The following is a 16,000-nucleotide window of genomic DNA, read 5'->3' as shown; positions in this document are numbered from 1 at the left end:
AATTCCGAGGAACAAGAGGTTGGCATTTGTGCTAGAGCTAGAATTGTTAAGAGTTATAAGGGATTTTGGTGATTGAATGTTAATGTTAGCGACATTGGATTGGCCAGACATACATTTCATTAGGAAATCATAACTGGAAGTTTGAAAGTAGCTTCTTGGTTGTGTTTTCATTCATAAATTACAATCAAGAAAAAGAAATTATAGGAGTGAAGATTGGTCTTTTAACAGACAAATTAAATATTGGTGTTCAGTGACGTATACTTTGTGCTATAAATTAGTTTATACAGCATTTATGAGTCAAACCTAGGCAATTAATTCTTATGGTTATTCAAAAAGAATCAGTCATAAAGATAATTGGGAGAAAGCAGGGATTAGTTAAGATAAACACTGATTTTGGATAATCAAGATTTTACTGTATTTTAAAAGAAATGCATTGTTTTGCCTTGTTTGCCTCCTGTGTGTGTGTGTGTGTGTGTGTGTGTGAGACACTGTGCTTACTGAAACATGAAAAACTTGTTTGTTTCAGGATCAGATTTGCAAGTATGTCTCCCCAAGGGCCCAACATGCTGCTCAAGAAAGATGGAAGAAAAATACCAACTAACAGCACGATTGAACATGGAACAGCTGCTTCAGTCTGCAAGTATGGAGCTCAAGTTCTTAATTATTCAGAATGCTGCAGTTTTCCAAGGTGAGTTCTGGGGATCATTTGAGATGTGCTGCTCAATGGCATCGTTATTTGGGCACTGGGCTTTCAAACGCTAAGTATAATTTATAAATTACCATTCCAACATTAATACTTGTTATAAAAACCTCCCAGTGAGGGACTTCCCTGGTGGCGCAGTGGTTGAGAATCCACCTGCCAATGCAGGGGACACGGGTTCGATCCCTGGTCCGGGAAGATCCCACACGCCGTGGAGCAACTAAGCCCGTGCGCCACAGCTACTGAGCCCGTGAGCCACAACTACTGAGCCCGCGTGCCTAGAGCCCGTGCTCCGCAACAAGAGAAGCCACTGCAATGAGAAGCCCACGCACGGCAACGAAGAGTAGCCCCAGCTCGCCGCAACTAGAGAAAGCCCGCATGCAGCAATGAAGACCCAACACAGCCAAAAAACAAATAAAAATTAAAATTAACAAAAACCAAACAAACCTCCCAGTGAGAGATTCTGGTTAAGGAAAAACATGGTTTTTAGAGAAGCTGCATTACAATCTTTGGAAAGGTGGGTATTGTCAAAAATCATTGTCCCAGGACACTCTGTTTACCTGTATGTAAAGGATGAAATCTCTGAAGAAAGAATAAATGGTAGTTTCCCTCCACTAGCCCATAAAACTTGTTTAAAAAACAAAAATGTTTACTTAAATACCATTTTCTCCAGGAGTTAGTTGGATATTTGTGGAACATGCACAAACTCTTTCTGACCATTGGGACTATTTCCATTTAAGAGGGAAAAACTGGCTTAATGGCCCTACATTTTCTCATTTGTGTGAGTGATTATCTTTCCTCTTTTTCTGAATCTCAGTTCTTACTGCACCTGTGTATGACTGTAAAAGATAGCTGTTGTAGTGTTGCCAGAATGGGTAGGAAATTACATTTCTCCTTATTAACTTGTAGGACTGTCATAGCTGAATGGGGAGTATCTCCCCTGATTCAGAGACCCAGCTAGGAGGATGATGGTAGTGGTGAGAGCAAACACTTATATAGCATTATGTGCTAGGTACCCTTTTAAGTGTTTTACATATATTAATTCATTTAATCCTCACAATAAACCCTATGAAGTAAGTAGTAGTATTAGTTTCCCCATTTTATGGATGAAAACTCAAGGCACAGAATGGTTACGTAACTTGCCCAAGGTCACACAGCTAATAAATAGGGAAAGTAGGATTTCAACCCAGGTGGCCTGGCTCTCAGAGTGTATGCTTTTAACTACCTCATTATGCCACTTCCGGTGAAAGAAAGTTAATTATGGATATTGGGGCTTTCTTCTATCCTTCCTTAAGCAGATGGAATCAGCTACCTTCTTCTTGTCCCACAAGGAGAGAATTGGGGTCAGATAGAAAAATAACACTTCTGACTACTTGACATTCGAAATCTTTAGATTTATGGCACCTTTATAAGAATTAACCTGTTTGAATTGTAAGGTGGGTTGATTATAGCTTATTTTGTGTATTATAATAAAATACTTAGAATTAGCTGAGAAAATTATTCAAATTAGCTAATAAAACATACATTCACAACAGTTTCTTGGGTCAAAGCCTCGGGATGTTGGGTTGATTATATGAAGTATAATACAGAAGCTTGAAGTATTTGTTAACCTATTTATGCAGTCAGACTCTTGTGAAGAGTTTGTTGAGACTAACAATTTGGCAAAAGAATGAATAATTTAAGCTCACTTTAAAAATACATGTACCATTCATGTACTTCTTAGATTGATTTTGGAGCTGATCTACTGGCTGAAAGTGGAGTGATGAGAAGTGATGTGACATGAGAATCGAGTTGAAGTGGAGGGCTGAATCTTACTCTATGGGTTGTGGAGGTGCTTTTCTAGAATGGAGTATTTGTGATTTGTTTCATTCCCAGAATAACCAAGCCCACAGATGTTATCTTACCATTGCCTGGCTGGATGGGGGTGGTGGAGTGATCACGCTGGTATTCTAGCGTGAAGAGTAGCTGACATGGCTGTCTATCTGAGGGCCTTGCATGTCAGCGTTCACGTCTCTGTCCAGTTCTGCATTTTGCATGTTGTGTTTTCTAGTTCTGGAACAGCACAAGACTAGGAGAGAAAGGAAGTTTTGACAAGATTTTGATTGGATTAGCCTCCAGATATGGCTGCTATAGGATGGAAGCTGAACGCTTGTCATGTGAACAGAGGGTAGAGAGTAGGGGGGCAGCACCTACTCGTTCTCTTTCTCTCTCTCACACACACACACACACACATACATATGAATATATTATTTCTCAAATTGTGGGGACAGGCAGAAGGACAACCCTAGCAAAGGAACATGGAGACAACTAATGTCTGAACTCATTGCTGATGCCTTCTACCTTGTCACCATATGTACTCATTCTTTATCTTGTTTCATTCTCTATCTTGTTTCATTCTCTCTTCTTATTCTTTTCCTGCTTCGCTCTTAGAAAAAATAAACCCCATAAGAACAAAATAAAACATGGTCCTGGACCTCAAGGCAATTATGCCATGTTTGTAGAGACATTGCCCCAAATCCTTTCTGTAGGATTGTCTCCTTGTCTGGAGAGACAAGACTAAAATCAGGGACTGCTACAAGATGATGTATTACTGATTGCTGAGAAAAAGAGAGTATCCACTTTTTTCTTATAACTACTTAGTACTCCAATGAATTTAAATTGGGGGACACAGTTGCTTTTTCCCTAAAATACACCCCCTCCCCAAGATTCTGGTAGAATAAATTGTTGAGAAAATTGCTCCAATACTTCACTCCTATGAAATGTGATGTGAGCTGTTTTCACCACATGAAGTTGAAGATATCTCATCTTGATCTTGGCCTAGATCCACAATCTCTTTAGGGTTCCTTCACTAGTTCACATTGGGGGTATTAAGCAGTGAGTGCTTTCTGCAAATATGTGCACAGTTCCACGAGCAATCCTTGCTGCCTCGATTTGGAGTTTATGTCTTCGTTTGCAGGAAGCCTTTGCCCTCATAAATGAGCCTGGGGCCCTTTGCTACAGTGGTTGGAGTGCTCTATTGCTAATGTTGTTTTGATAATGATTGAAGCATTTAAAAAAGTTGTTCTTTATTTTCAATCTTTGCATTGCCTCGTTTCCTAAACTTAATTTACTTTGATGCGCTTAGTAAAATGGGGCAGCACAATCGTTTTTTGTTTCTGTTTAATTAATTCTTTTTTGAAAAACTTCCCTGAAAGTAGATTTTCTTCTCTTTTTCTTCTCCCCTACCTAATAATGATGATGATGATGATGATAATGATAATAATAATAGTGACAGTTTATTAAGTGCCTACTATATGATGCTTACTTTTACATAATTATCTCATTTAATTTTCCCAGCAGCCCTATGAGGTTCATACTGTAATTATCTCCATTTTACAGATGAGGAAACTCATTGATGCCACAGCTTCTTCCAAGCCATCATGTGACATGGTTTTCCTGTTCTTAGTGTGCTTGAGGTAAAGCAAAATTAAGAAATTGTAGGATTTGTGGTCCTTGAGAAGAAAAATGGGATAGAATTCTGAGTTTTTCATCATATCTCCACCACCTCTACACTTTCAAGCCTTGAGTTCTATTTTCCTTGTAGAATTTCATTATAACTTTCAACCTTGTACCATCAGGAAATATTTGGGGTATGTCCGGGTTTTTTCTGTACGCTGGAGGATTCCAGTCTTCCCCAGGGTACCACTGACTTTGAGTGAGAACAGACTTTTCAGAATGCAGGAACACTTCGCTTTTCTGGAAGTTGTCTGTCTCACAACTTGAACTCTCTTCATCAGAGAGGAGAAATGGTGGTTAAGCAGAAAACATCTCTGTGTACCTAAAACGACATGGAGCCCCTGCTTTATGTAGTTGACTCATCTGAGAGCTCCTGGGTCCTTGTTCAGAGCCTACTACCGTTCTGAATTTATGCACAGTCTTTACAAGCTTGATTTTCTAGTTTTCCAGCCAGTAGTAGATAAGCAGTTAACTAGGAGGGCTTTGAAAGACTGCCAGAGGGAGGTACATATGAGCAGCAAGAAGTTAACGAGTGACAGTAAGAGTGGAGGACATAAAAGTGACTCAAGAACTCACTGAATGTGGCAGTTGGGGGCATTTTATAGAGGGGTATATCCCTACCTGTCTCAGTAGCCCCTATGTTATAATAGATCCAACAACTAATGTTCCTAGTGATGGCTGTGAATTGATAAGGAAAGATCAAGTTATGTTCACTGTTTTTCCCTTAATATTTCCATTTTGAACGGCTAAAAATATTTTTGGTGCTTCAAGGCAATGGAAGAAACACTGGACTTGGAGTCAGAAAAATCTAAGTTCTAATTCTAGTTCTCTGTTTATGGCCTTTATGACTTTGGGTGGTTACTTAGACTCTAATAGCCTCAGTTTTCTTATCTGCAAAATGGGGATAATAATTACAGTCCTGCTTTCCTCAGGAGTAGAGATAATGTATGTGAAAATGTCTTGAAAACTGTAAGGCACTATATACATGCATTATTATCTAGACAGCTCATTTTTGTGGACCACTTCACCCCACGTGGGGCCACGTAAATGATGCATTACCATTACAGACATAATCCTAGACAAAGCTGGACTTCATGATGTAATTCAACAACTTTTTCCCCATGTAGATGATGTTGAAGCAGCTCCAGTGCACAGGTGAGAGAGCACTTAGGCAAAGGACCCTTTGAAAGAGGGGTTTATTTTATGCATTCTTAGATGTGAAGCTGAGCTCTTTGAAATGTCAATACTTCCAGGAGCAATCCTTTTTTCAGCTTCCTGAAGCTTCTCTTCCAAATATACCTCTCTGGTATATTTTACACACAAGCAAGAGGCTAGATCACGAAGGCGTTGTTGTGTTCAGGTCGTATTTTTGTTGCATTTTCTGGTGCACGCTATCATGGCAGAGAGGAAGAAAAGCGCTATCTTCATCCAGCGTTGGAAGGCTTTCTCCTACCTGCTGTCTGTGGAGGAGATCAAGGGGGAGGAAGCAGGGTTGCTGTGCGTCTTCTCTTTCTCTGCTCCCTTATTTTCTGTTTCCATCTGCTCTTGGCAGTTCTTCCACTTTTTTTCTGTCAGATTCCTGTCTCTCCCTCTCCCCCTAAGTAAAATTGCCCTTGGTTAGAACACCGTCTTCCATCAGCTCAGAGCAATTTCTCCAGTCATTTCTGCTTGAAATAACTGTTTAGGGACACTATTCAAGCAAAGCTCTTTCCCTTCACAGTTAATATGTGACTAAATAATTGCTTGAGTGTTGATAAACATGTTTTTGAGGTTCAATCATTTGTTAATTTAGTTGTTATAATGTAGTGGGGATTTTAAGTGAGTACTGAGCAATTTTTCTCCATTTCACGCCTTTTTCCTCTCGACTAGTCTGACAGCTCCTGCCCATGCTGAGCCCCGCTGAACTCCTCGGCTCAAACTGCCGGCCGTTCCGTCACAACCCTTTCTTTTTTGAAAATAACGTATACGGGAGAGAATAATTACATTGATGTCTAATCAGAACTTAATTCATTTGCCGGGGCCAAATATAATGACATTAAACTGAATAGGAGAATTTTAGGAACGCAGACCATGACCATGAGTGAGGTTATATATCCTCAGAAATGTAAATTATTAATCAAACCACTCATCTGTACAGCAAAGCTCTAGTAATCCCATTATAAAAGGGTGAATTTCTCATCAGAGGCCAGAAGATGCTGGCTTTAATTAGTGTACTTTTATGGAGTTGACTCAAAGAGATATTTTGGTTACAAAGTTATAAAAAATGTGATTCTTTAATTATTAGTGCTGTTGGAAAAACAACTGGAAACTGGGTGTTTAAAGTTATTTTGGTTTTAAGCTAAGAACTTTCTGGATTTAATTCAGTTTCAGAATTCTGTGGCTTTAGCAGAGCCAGAGGCTGGGGAGAGTTGTAAACCTTTCCTGTGCCCTCTATTGATTTAGAAGTCAGTCATTAGACCGAAAACTGTTTAATAAAAAGAGCCTACAAAAATGGTGGGTGCGGAGTGTTCTTGGGCCAGCAGTGAGGTGAGGAGATTATGTAGATTAACTCCTTACCCCAGCGCGTGCCCCTTGGTTCAGTAGGGCTCTGAACTCCCCCCTATAGCTGCCATTATCATGGCCCTCCTTCTCACTAGTGGGCCCAACAAAGCAAATTAAAGGACAGTGTCCCTGCCCTCTAGAAGCTTCCAGGAAAAATACCACTTTTGCCCAGAGTGATTATTCCCCACCCCTCCCCCACTGGGATTTGTTTACTTTCTGAAAACGTATGTTCCTTCTCCTCTTTCTGTCTCACTGAATTGCAGTACCTGATATTTGAGTAATGAAGCATATGTTTGAGAGATTTGAATTCTCCTGTCAATCGAGTGGAGGTAGAAACAATTTTCCTCTAAGCTGGAAGTGGTAACATAGAAATTAAAAACACCTTTCCTTCCATTGACTGTGAGATTCTTCCAGGGGCTGCGGCACACCCTCATACTCCTGCTTTTCCCTGTCTCCTCTTTCAGTCAGTCACCAGCTCTTGTTTCTTCTTTCATACTTCCCCCCATCTTTTCCCTACATTCTGTTCCCCTTTGCCCTCCCTGGGCCTCAGTTGTCTCACTGATCACATGCCGTTGCCTTCTAGCTCTGTTTCTCTGATTTTAGTTCCGGGCTCCATCAGCTTACATCTAGACTACCTGCAAAGGCCGAATGGGGTTTCATACCTTTAGTCTGCTCCTTTGCTTCCCAGTTCAGCAGTGGAGTGTAAGTTTAAGAGGGCAGGCTCTGGAGTCACTTGGGCTGGGTTTGAATGAGTCTAGGTGGCATAGGTAGGAGATGTGGAGCTGGTGTGGAGAAGACAAAGTTGAAGGCTTGGGGTGAGAATCAGACACCTCCTCACTGAATATGTATTTAAGTCAGGGAGAGATGAATGAAAAATGTCCTGTTCTGAAGTGTTTTACTTATATTATCTCATTTAGACCTCACAACAACCCAATGAAGTTGGTACTATTATTAGCCTCATTTTATTGCTGAGGAAGTGGAGGCTTAGAGAGATTAAGTAAGTTGTCTAAAGTTGCACAGCCAATAGATAAATGGCAGAGACAGGAATTGAACCCAGAACGTACAGCTCCAGGGCCTGTGCCCTTACTCACCATGTGTTTTATAGCCACTGTGTATTTTGTTTCATGGTCACAGACAATCTCCCCAGTTCTAGCTTTCTTTCTTGCAGGGGAATTCTATTATATTTAACTAAAAGCATTTGCTGAGCAAGTACCTAGCACGTCTGAAGGCAGGTATTGTAGGGGATTCAAAGATAAAAACTACCTCATGCCTACCTTCAAGTAGCTCAAATTTCAGAAACTGAGACTTTTATGCGTGAGTAATTTGGGTACAAGGCATCCTATGGGAAATGAGGTAAGAAAAATTCTAGCAGGTTTCTAAGGGAATAGGGGTGAATCCAGGTTTTTTGAGGCTCAAAGCTTACACAGTTTGAATGCCCTCTTAGAAAAAGGAGACGAAGTGAAAAAACAAAATGCCTGTGAGGTTGGAAGAGATTAATTCCAACTGGAGGGTAGAGGTTCTTGGAGGAGATTGCCTGTATGAATTCTCCAGACAGACGTGGCTTTTGATCAAAGAGAAGGGCCGGTAAGGGAGTTAGGTAAATCAGTGCACATCTTTTTCTAAATTTAAATTAAAATTTAAACATTATTAATTGCCTACTAGATACCAGTCTTTCTGGACTCCCTAGCTAGCCTTATGGTCATCCCTTTTGAAAGGACAAAACATCTAGGCGAGAAGCAGAGGGGCATAGTGAGACGGGCATGCGCTCTGCCTTCAGGCAGACTTGAGTCTAAGTCCCAGCTCTACCACCTCCTCTCTTTGTTACCAAGGGCAACTCACATCTCTCTGAGCCATGAGTTAAAGAGGGTTAAATCCAGTGAGGACTGTGAAGAACTCAGGCCTGTGCTGCTCTATAGGAACCAAGTGCATGGTAGCCATTGTTTTTGTTATTCCCTCTCGTACATTTATAAGCATAATTGTATATGAAATATAATATCTGCTTTGTGGTATTGAATGTCACATATCTGGTACATATACATTTAAAAAATGCTTTTTATGCTTTAATATAATTTAATTAATATTGAAATGTTCTAACATACCCACTCATAATCTTGTCATTCAGAGAAAACTGCTAATAACATTTGTGTGTGTTTTCATTCTTTCTCTGTGTCTATGTGTATATTTAAGACTAAATAGTATATGTTTTCTGCATGGTCCTCTAGTGGTCTGAATGAGTTAACGTAGCCTCTAGATCTAACTAGCAATGGCAGACTCTGATTTCATTGAGTTGATTAGGAGAGGAAGGAGAACAAAAATGATGAAATCAGGATGTTTATCGTGCTTCCCTCCTTTGGTTGAAGTTCTTTAGCATTAGTACTGGACCTGATTAACCGAAATGTAATTATCAGATTAGACCAGGTTCTACAGTATTCCCTCTCCTGGGATCCTGTGTTTTTTCTTTCTAGCACTTATCAAGTTGGTAGTGATATATGATGGTTATTTGATTAACGTGGGTCTCCTTTACTAGAGAATGATCTCTCTGAGGGGAGGGCTTATGCGTATTCTACCTCAACCCTGTATCCCCCAATGAGACAGTAGACACTCAGTAAATGTTTCAGTGAATACACACAGACACACACACACACACACACACACACACACAATTAAAATAAGTAGTATTAGTAGAAACAGGTTACTATCTCTTCCACTTCCTCTGCAATAACTACTGATACCACTATGACCAGATGGACAGACAAGTTGTAAGCTGTTGCCTACAGCATTTGTTTCTAGGTTTTGAAATCTACTCAGATATAAGATCTTAAAAGTCTATAGATAGTGGATCGATGCTTACCCGTTGAGATGGAATGTAATAGAGCAAACTTTGTTTCAGGATATTCTTTTTTTAAAATAAGTTTTTACTATACAAATGAGTATACATGTTTATTAGATAAAATGAAAAAAAACCACGAAGAAATGAAAAAGTAGAAAATAAAATGACCCACATTCTATCCCCCAGAGGATAACTACTATTAACATTTTAGTATATAATCTTACATACTTTTGTTCAGCATTGTACATATATAGGTGTGTGTGTATATATTTAAAAAGTGGATTACACTGCTCTTTCATGTAATGTATTATAGCCATCTTTCCATGTAACTATTTCTATACTATAATAACAATATTTAGAGGCCACCTACTACTTAGTCATGCTGTTGTCTCATATGTTATTAATCCAACCCTTTCTATTGTTAGAAATTTAGGTTACTTTCAGTAGACCATAGTGAGATAAATAATGTCCATGTAAGTATATTTATGCATGTCTTTAGTTATTTCCTCAGGATAAATTCCTGGAACTGGAATTGCTGGGTCAGAGGCTATGCAGTTTTTAAGGTTTTTCAGGTTTTTAAGGTTTCTCACATTTATTGACTTCTGTAAAGTTGTATCTCTTTTCACTCCCGCTAGCAATGTATGAATGTCCATTTTCCTGGCCATTTGCTGTTTGCCCTTTTACAATAACCCCAGTTTAGGTGAAGAAATAGTACTCTTTTCTTTTTTTTTTTAATTTTTTTTTTTGCTTATATTATTTATTTTTGGCTGCATTGGGTCTTCATTGCTGCGCACGGGCTTTCTCTAGTTGTGGCGAGCGGGGGCTACTCTTCGTTGCAGTGCGTGGGCTTCTCATTGCAGTGGCTTCTCTTGTTGTGGAGCATGGGCTCTAGGCGCGCGGGCTTCAGCAGTTGTGGCACGTGGGCTCAGTAGTTGTGGCTCGTGGGCTCCAGAGTACAGGCTCCGTAGCTGTGGCGCACGGGCTTCGTTGCTCCGCGGCATGTGGGATCTTCCCAGACCAGGGCCCGAACCCATGTCCCTTGCATTGGCAGGCGGATTCTTAACCACTGAGCTACCAGGGAAGTCCCCTCTTTTTTTATTAGGAAAATTTGTTGGTCATTTGTACTTTTTATTTTGTGTTTTTTCTCATTAATATTCTTTCATCATTTAAAAAAATTTAGCTGTTCATTGTTCTTATTGAGATGCCCTTTTCTTATTGACTTTTAAGAGCTCTTTGTATATTCAGGATGCTAACCCATTTTATATGTTATAAATTGCTTTTACTGATTTGTTAATTCAATTTTTATTTTTTATGGTGGTTTAAAAGCACCTTCAGTCAAATATGTCAGTATCTTCCTTTGGCTTCCAATATATTGTTTGACTCTTTCCTAATAGATGTTAGCCTTAGATGAATCAGACATGTGTTGTATTTCCTATTCTGAGAGTATCTGTGTAAAAATCGGTAATAAAGTGTCTGAGTGTGTTTCTTATGTGTAAGATAACACCTGATCTGCCGACTTGCCAGAGCTTCTGAGGATCAAAAGAGGTAATGTATATAAAAATGCTTTGAAAAGTTTAAAGGACGATTGTTGTTGTTATTCAGTTGTCTTTGACACTGACCACTAGTCTGAATGAGTTCCTGTTTACTGTACTGCTATCAGCATTGCCTTTTTTCCTCCTGGATTGGAGACCTTTCTGACGATTTACTAGGACATAATCTTGGTCTAGAGTTGCACTGGAGTCTGTGCTCTGGTAGCTGGAAAGGTGCTGGGAGGGTGGTGAAACGTTACCTGCAACCAGTCTCTTTGCCTGGAGCGTGGATTCTGGGCACCCTTCCCACCTTCCCAGCTGAGAAAATGGGCCCTGGAACTATTCTTTGATGTAGTGTGTGTGTTTACTCCCACATGCCCCAGCCCTTGAAGGGTAGCTAAAGAAACTCATTCAGTGAGGCCAAAGGGCCTGTTCCTGTCCAACAGAGTAGTAGGTGGGGGAAAACCCAAAAGCCTTCTGTCCACACTTCTGTTCCTGGGGACTGGAAAAACAGTACTCTTTCTAGCAATTAGCATTTGAAACAGATACACTGGCCTATCAGATAAATCAGTGGTTTAGCATTGTTTTGTGGTACACATTCTGGAAAGAGTTGTTTATTGGGAAAACCTTTTATTTTTTAATTGTGAGATGACCAGAATTATCCCTCTCTAAATGCCAGCTTAAAAAAATCAGTGGCAGGAAAGACAAAGTATCTCATGCATCAAAGTAATCATTAGTGGGAAAACAAAGTGTGTTCTTTCTGGCAATCTCTGCCAGAAGGTTGAGATGGCTGATAGTGAAAGAAGAGGCTTAAATGATGCACATATTATTTCATATAAAACCTTGAGGGCTTTTGTTTTTGTTTTGATGGGAGGGAAAGATAGTGTATATTCAGATAACTTAAGCCTTCTTGAAGGTCAGAGGCCTCTGGAAAGTTGGTGAGGTTAGACATTTGAACTCATCTGGGTCACTTACATGAAGGAGAAGCAAGGTTAACTAAGTTTACTGAGAGTCTACTATGTGCTAGGTTTGATTAATCTTCCTGATGGTAGTGATACCGCTAGATATTATTATCCCCATTTCACAGATATGGAAGCTGGAGCTAGGAGCCATTAAGCAATTTGCCCAAGGCCACATAACCAGTAAGTGGCAGCATTAAGTTTCTAACTTCAAAGTCATTGCTCTTTTCATTGAGCCACACTGTCTCCCTTGGAGGTAGACGATAAAAATAAGATTTATGAAGTGATAAAAATGATCATAGAGAGTTTTGAGAAATAGAAAGTGCTGTTAGGAATCTGTACAGTAATGGAGAAATAAACAAAATGCCCCAAGAATGGCCCCCAAATTTTATTTGGCATAAGGATTCAAATTCCATTGATGTGAAACGATTCTCTGTAGGGACATACTAGGGCGAGTTAATTGTACCCCGAGTGTTCTATGGCAGCGCCGCAGCCTTTCCTGTTGCCTCATAAAGAATCGCACACACCCCCTTCAGAGTTCATTTTAGTACTTTTCAGCCTGACATCTAAAGGAGCTGCTACTCTGATGAACACAACCTGGCCAGATGTTATTATTTTGCACTACATTTAATTTCTTCCTGCTAAAGATTTAGACTTCTTTTCCCTGATAAAGATCAGGGGAAATTGTCTGGTATTTACAAAATCCCATCCAGGCGTATCTGTTACAATGTTCACTTAGCAAAGTTTATTAGATTATTAGGGCTTTAAACCCTTGGGCTCTTTCAGTATTGAAATTAAAAAAAAAGAAAAACCCAAACATCTTCAACAAATTTAAGTGGCATAATTAGACCCTGGGCTTGTCTTACAGGCATTTTAGAAATATGAAAATGATTTAAATAGTATTTGCTTCCTGAGAAACTTGCTGAGTTTGACAGGGATGAAAGGAAGGCAGTTATGCTCCTTTGGTCTCCTGAGTTAATGGGGAAAGTGATATCTGAAACTGAAATAAATTTGCTAGAGTTGTGTGGTGAAATTACTCCCATAAGTAGTTAGCCATATTGCACAGGGCCTCTCTTTCTTGGCCTAGTTAAAATGTGGGCACTACAGTGTTAGAAGAACACGTGGGTCTGTCATTTCCTTGCTCATGAAATCTATTGGTACTTAGAGGAAACACTGAACTGGACTCTTTGAACTCTAATTCTTTGCTCATATCTACAATTCTAGGCGTATGAAGACCGTAATAGAAATATTCAATATTCTCAAGGTATAATAAGTTATGGTTTGTACACACTGTAGTTTTCCTCAAGGGATTTCAGTGTGCTTTACGTGCAATAATTATATTTTCAAGCATTTCCAAGTTGAAAGTTAGTGGCACTCCTGTTATTTTCTCTTTTGTGTGAATGTAGACATGGGAGGGTTGAGATGGTGACCTGAATTAGTCAAAATAAGGAGCTAGGAACTGATCTGGAGCTTTCTCTATATGATGTACATAAGAGAGAGAAGCTAGACAGAAGCAGTCTAATTATGCGTATTTGTTTTGGGTAGTGGGGTGGAGTGGTCCTAATTCAGGCACCAGAATTTTGGACCATTAGACTTGGCATAAGAAAGAGAGAGGAATGTTTAAGAACACTGAATGGAAGTGTTAATTACATATGCCAACTTGAGCGTTTTATTCTATTGTATATTTTCTTGGCATTAGACTAGGTTTTGAACAAATTATTAAAGCCTAGTTCTTTAGAGACTATGTTAGAAATGTCTCACAATAAAGCAGGACCACAGTTGGCCTTTTCCTTCTTATTCTGAAGGCGGTCAGAAGCCCTTTATATGAAAACTGTAATAATGCAAACATATGTCTGTACATTAAATATACAAGCAATAAATGCTGAAATGGCAGAAGTGAAGGCAAGGCAGGAGGTAAATATTTTGTAAAAATTAATGATCTTGAGTGAACTCTCATTAACTGTGGCTCTGTTAATTTGAATATTGTGATAATTTGACTTGGACTGAAGTTTACTTTCATCCCATTTATGAAGAAAGAATCTGCTAAACAAATTAATAGTGTATATAAGATTTGTGGGAAGGCAAGTTTAACTTGCTTGAAGGACTTGAGCAAGCCCATTAATTGGGGCTGCTAATTACAATGAGCTTTGCTTATTAAAGCAAGCCTGATAGAACCTCTCCTTGGAAACACTTTATTAGCAGTGATTTTGAGTTACTCTAGGTATGGAAAAAAATAATAAAAAGTAGTCTACTGTTTAAGAGAATCGATTCTGGAATAAATCTCATTACCTAGGGGAGCCCACTTAACCTCTCTAAGCCTCAATTTCCTCATCTCTAAAACAGGGATAATAAATAATAGGACCTAACCACACACAGTTGTTGTGAGAAGTAAATGATATGATGCGTGTAAAACTTAGCATAGTGCCTAGTATACAGCAAGTGCTCAATAAATGTTCGCTGGTGTTTGTTTTTCTTGGAAAGTAGCTGTCAGTCACACTTCACTTACTGAAACTATCCCTTCCTTCATCAAATCAGATTAGTGAAGATGTTCCCAGACAACATCCTGTTTGTTGAGCTAGCTGCTCCTGAATTTGAATAAGAGGCCCTCTGGGGACAGTAACTTAATAAATTGTCCTCCCTGTTCTATAGACCAAATATACACATGGAAGGGGATGATTACCAGGTTCAAAGTCTTTTCAGTTTCCCAGGAGGGAAATTCTAATTGAGCAGATTTTAGGTTATAAGCCTAGTTGACCATGAGTTGAGATTGTGAAGTTATTTTGGAGCCTGAAAAATACCAAGAGTTTATATGTCTGAATATTTTATAACATTTCTAATATTATTCCTTCTCTGCTATCCTATTGATAGTACATAGATTATAGGTGTTAGTTTTGAAAGAGAAATTGGTAAATACTGGTAAATATAAAACAGAATATAAATACCACCCAGAATTCTAACACCTAGAGATGACCATAAGCTTTCTGCCTTTCTCTCTGCATATATTCAAATACACACATGTAGATTTCCTTACAAAAATGGAATCATACTGCACACATTAAAAGCAGCGCTATTGATAAAACAGAGAGGGTGCATGTTATTTTCAGGTGTGCCTTAAAATAGGGCATTAATTTGTAGTCATGGACTTGAACTTGAAAAATTGCATATAATTTTACATCTGAGAGTCCTTCTCAGATCTGTTTCTGTTGAGACCAGTAGAAATTCAGCACAGAGAATATGGATTCAATTATCTTTATAGGTCCATTATAATTCGGAATTGATGTGTGTGTGTGTGTGTGTGTGTGTGTGTGTGTGTGTGTGAGAGAGAGAGAGAGAGAGAGAGAGAGAGAGGGAGAGAGAGAGAGAGAGAGAGAGGGAGAGAGAGAGAGAGAGGGAGACTGCCTGTGTATCCTGGGTGGAGATTTTTCCCTGCTGTGTGGTCTAGTGACAAGAGCATTGGACTGGGGGTAAGAAGATATGGCTTGTAGCTCTGACTCCATCATGACTCACTGGATGACCTTAGGCAATTAATTTCATTTCTCTGGGCTTTCGTTTTCTCATATATAAAATGTGGGGTTAGACCAGATAATTTCTACAGCTGCTTGCAGCTCAAAGAGTCTGAGTTTTTTAAAATCAAAGTTGCCTGTCTGCCTGGAAGAACCTGAGGCTCTGTGGATATCTTCCTGAAGAGAGGACAGTGATGAATCTCAACAGTTTCTTTGGCGCCAGATAGACCAAAGCTGTAATTTTTAGCCTATCAGGCATTTGACTTTTGAAAGTGCTAAATCCTCCATTAGGAATAAATGTGGAAGCTGCAGGTTACTTATTGTTATTTACACTTTCCATTCATAACTGTCAGCATCAAAGGCTCTGTCGACATAACTGCGTCAATGAGGTTAGCTTTAATCAGTTTAGTGGCGGCTAAGTCACAAATATATCAAATAGCCAA

General features: G+C 39.3%; 1 protein-coding gene across 1 annotated transcript in view; it reads left to right on the top strand.

Annotated features, from left to right (window-relative positions):
* The window catches only part of GPC3 (glypican 3), a 430,874-nt gene that overhangs the window by 31,133 nt on the left and 383,741 nt on the right, over window positions 1-16,000 (top strand). The window contains exon 2 of the mRNA XM_036840086.1: window positions 527-688. Within this exon, the coding sequence (XP_036695981.1) occupies window positions 527-688 (162 nt within the window). The remainder of the gene's footprint in view (window positions 1-526; window positions 689-16,000) is intronic.

Source organism: Balaenoptera musculus, chromosome X, assembly GCF_009873245.2.
Source record: "Balaenoptera musculus isolate JJ_BM4_2016_0621 chromosome X, mBalMus1.pri.v3, whole genome shotgun sequence".
NCBI lineage: Eukaryota > Metazoa > Chordata > Mammalia > Artiodactyla > Balaenopteridae > Balaenoptera > Balaenoptera musculus.
The sequence above is the reverse complement of the archived record's forward strand: the minus strand, read 5'-3'. Positions and strand labels throughout refer to the sequence as shown.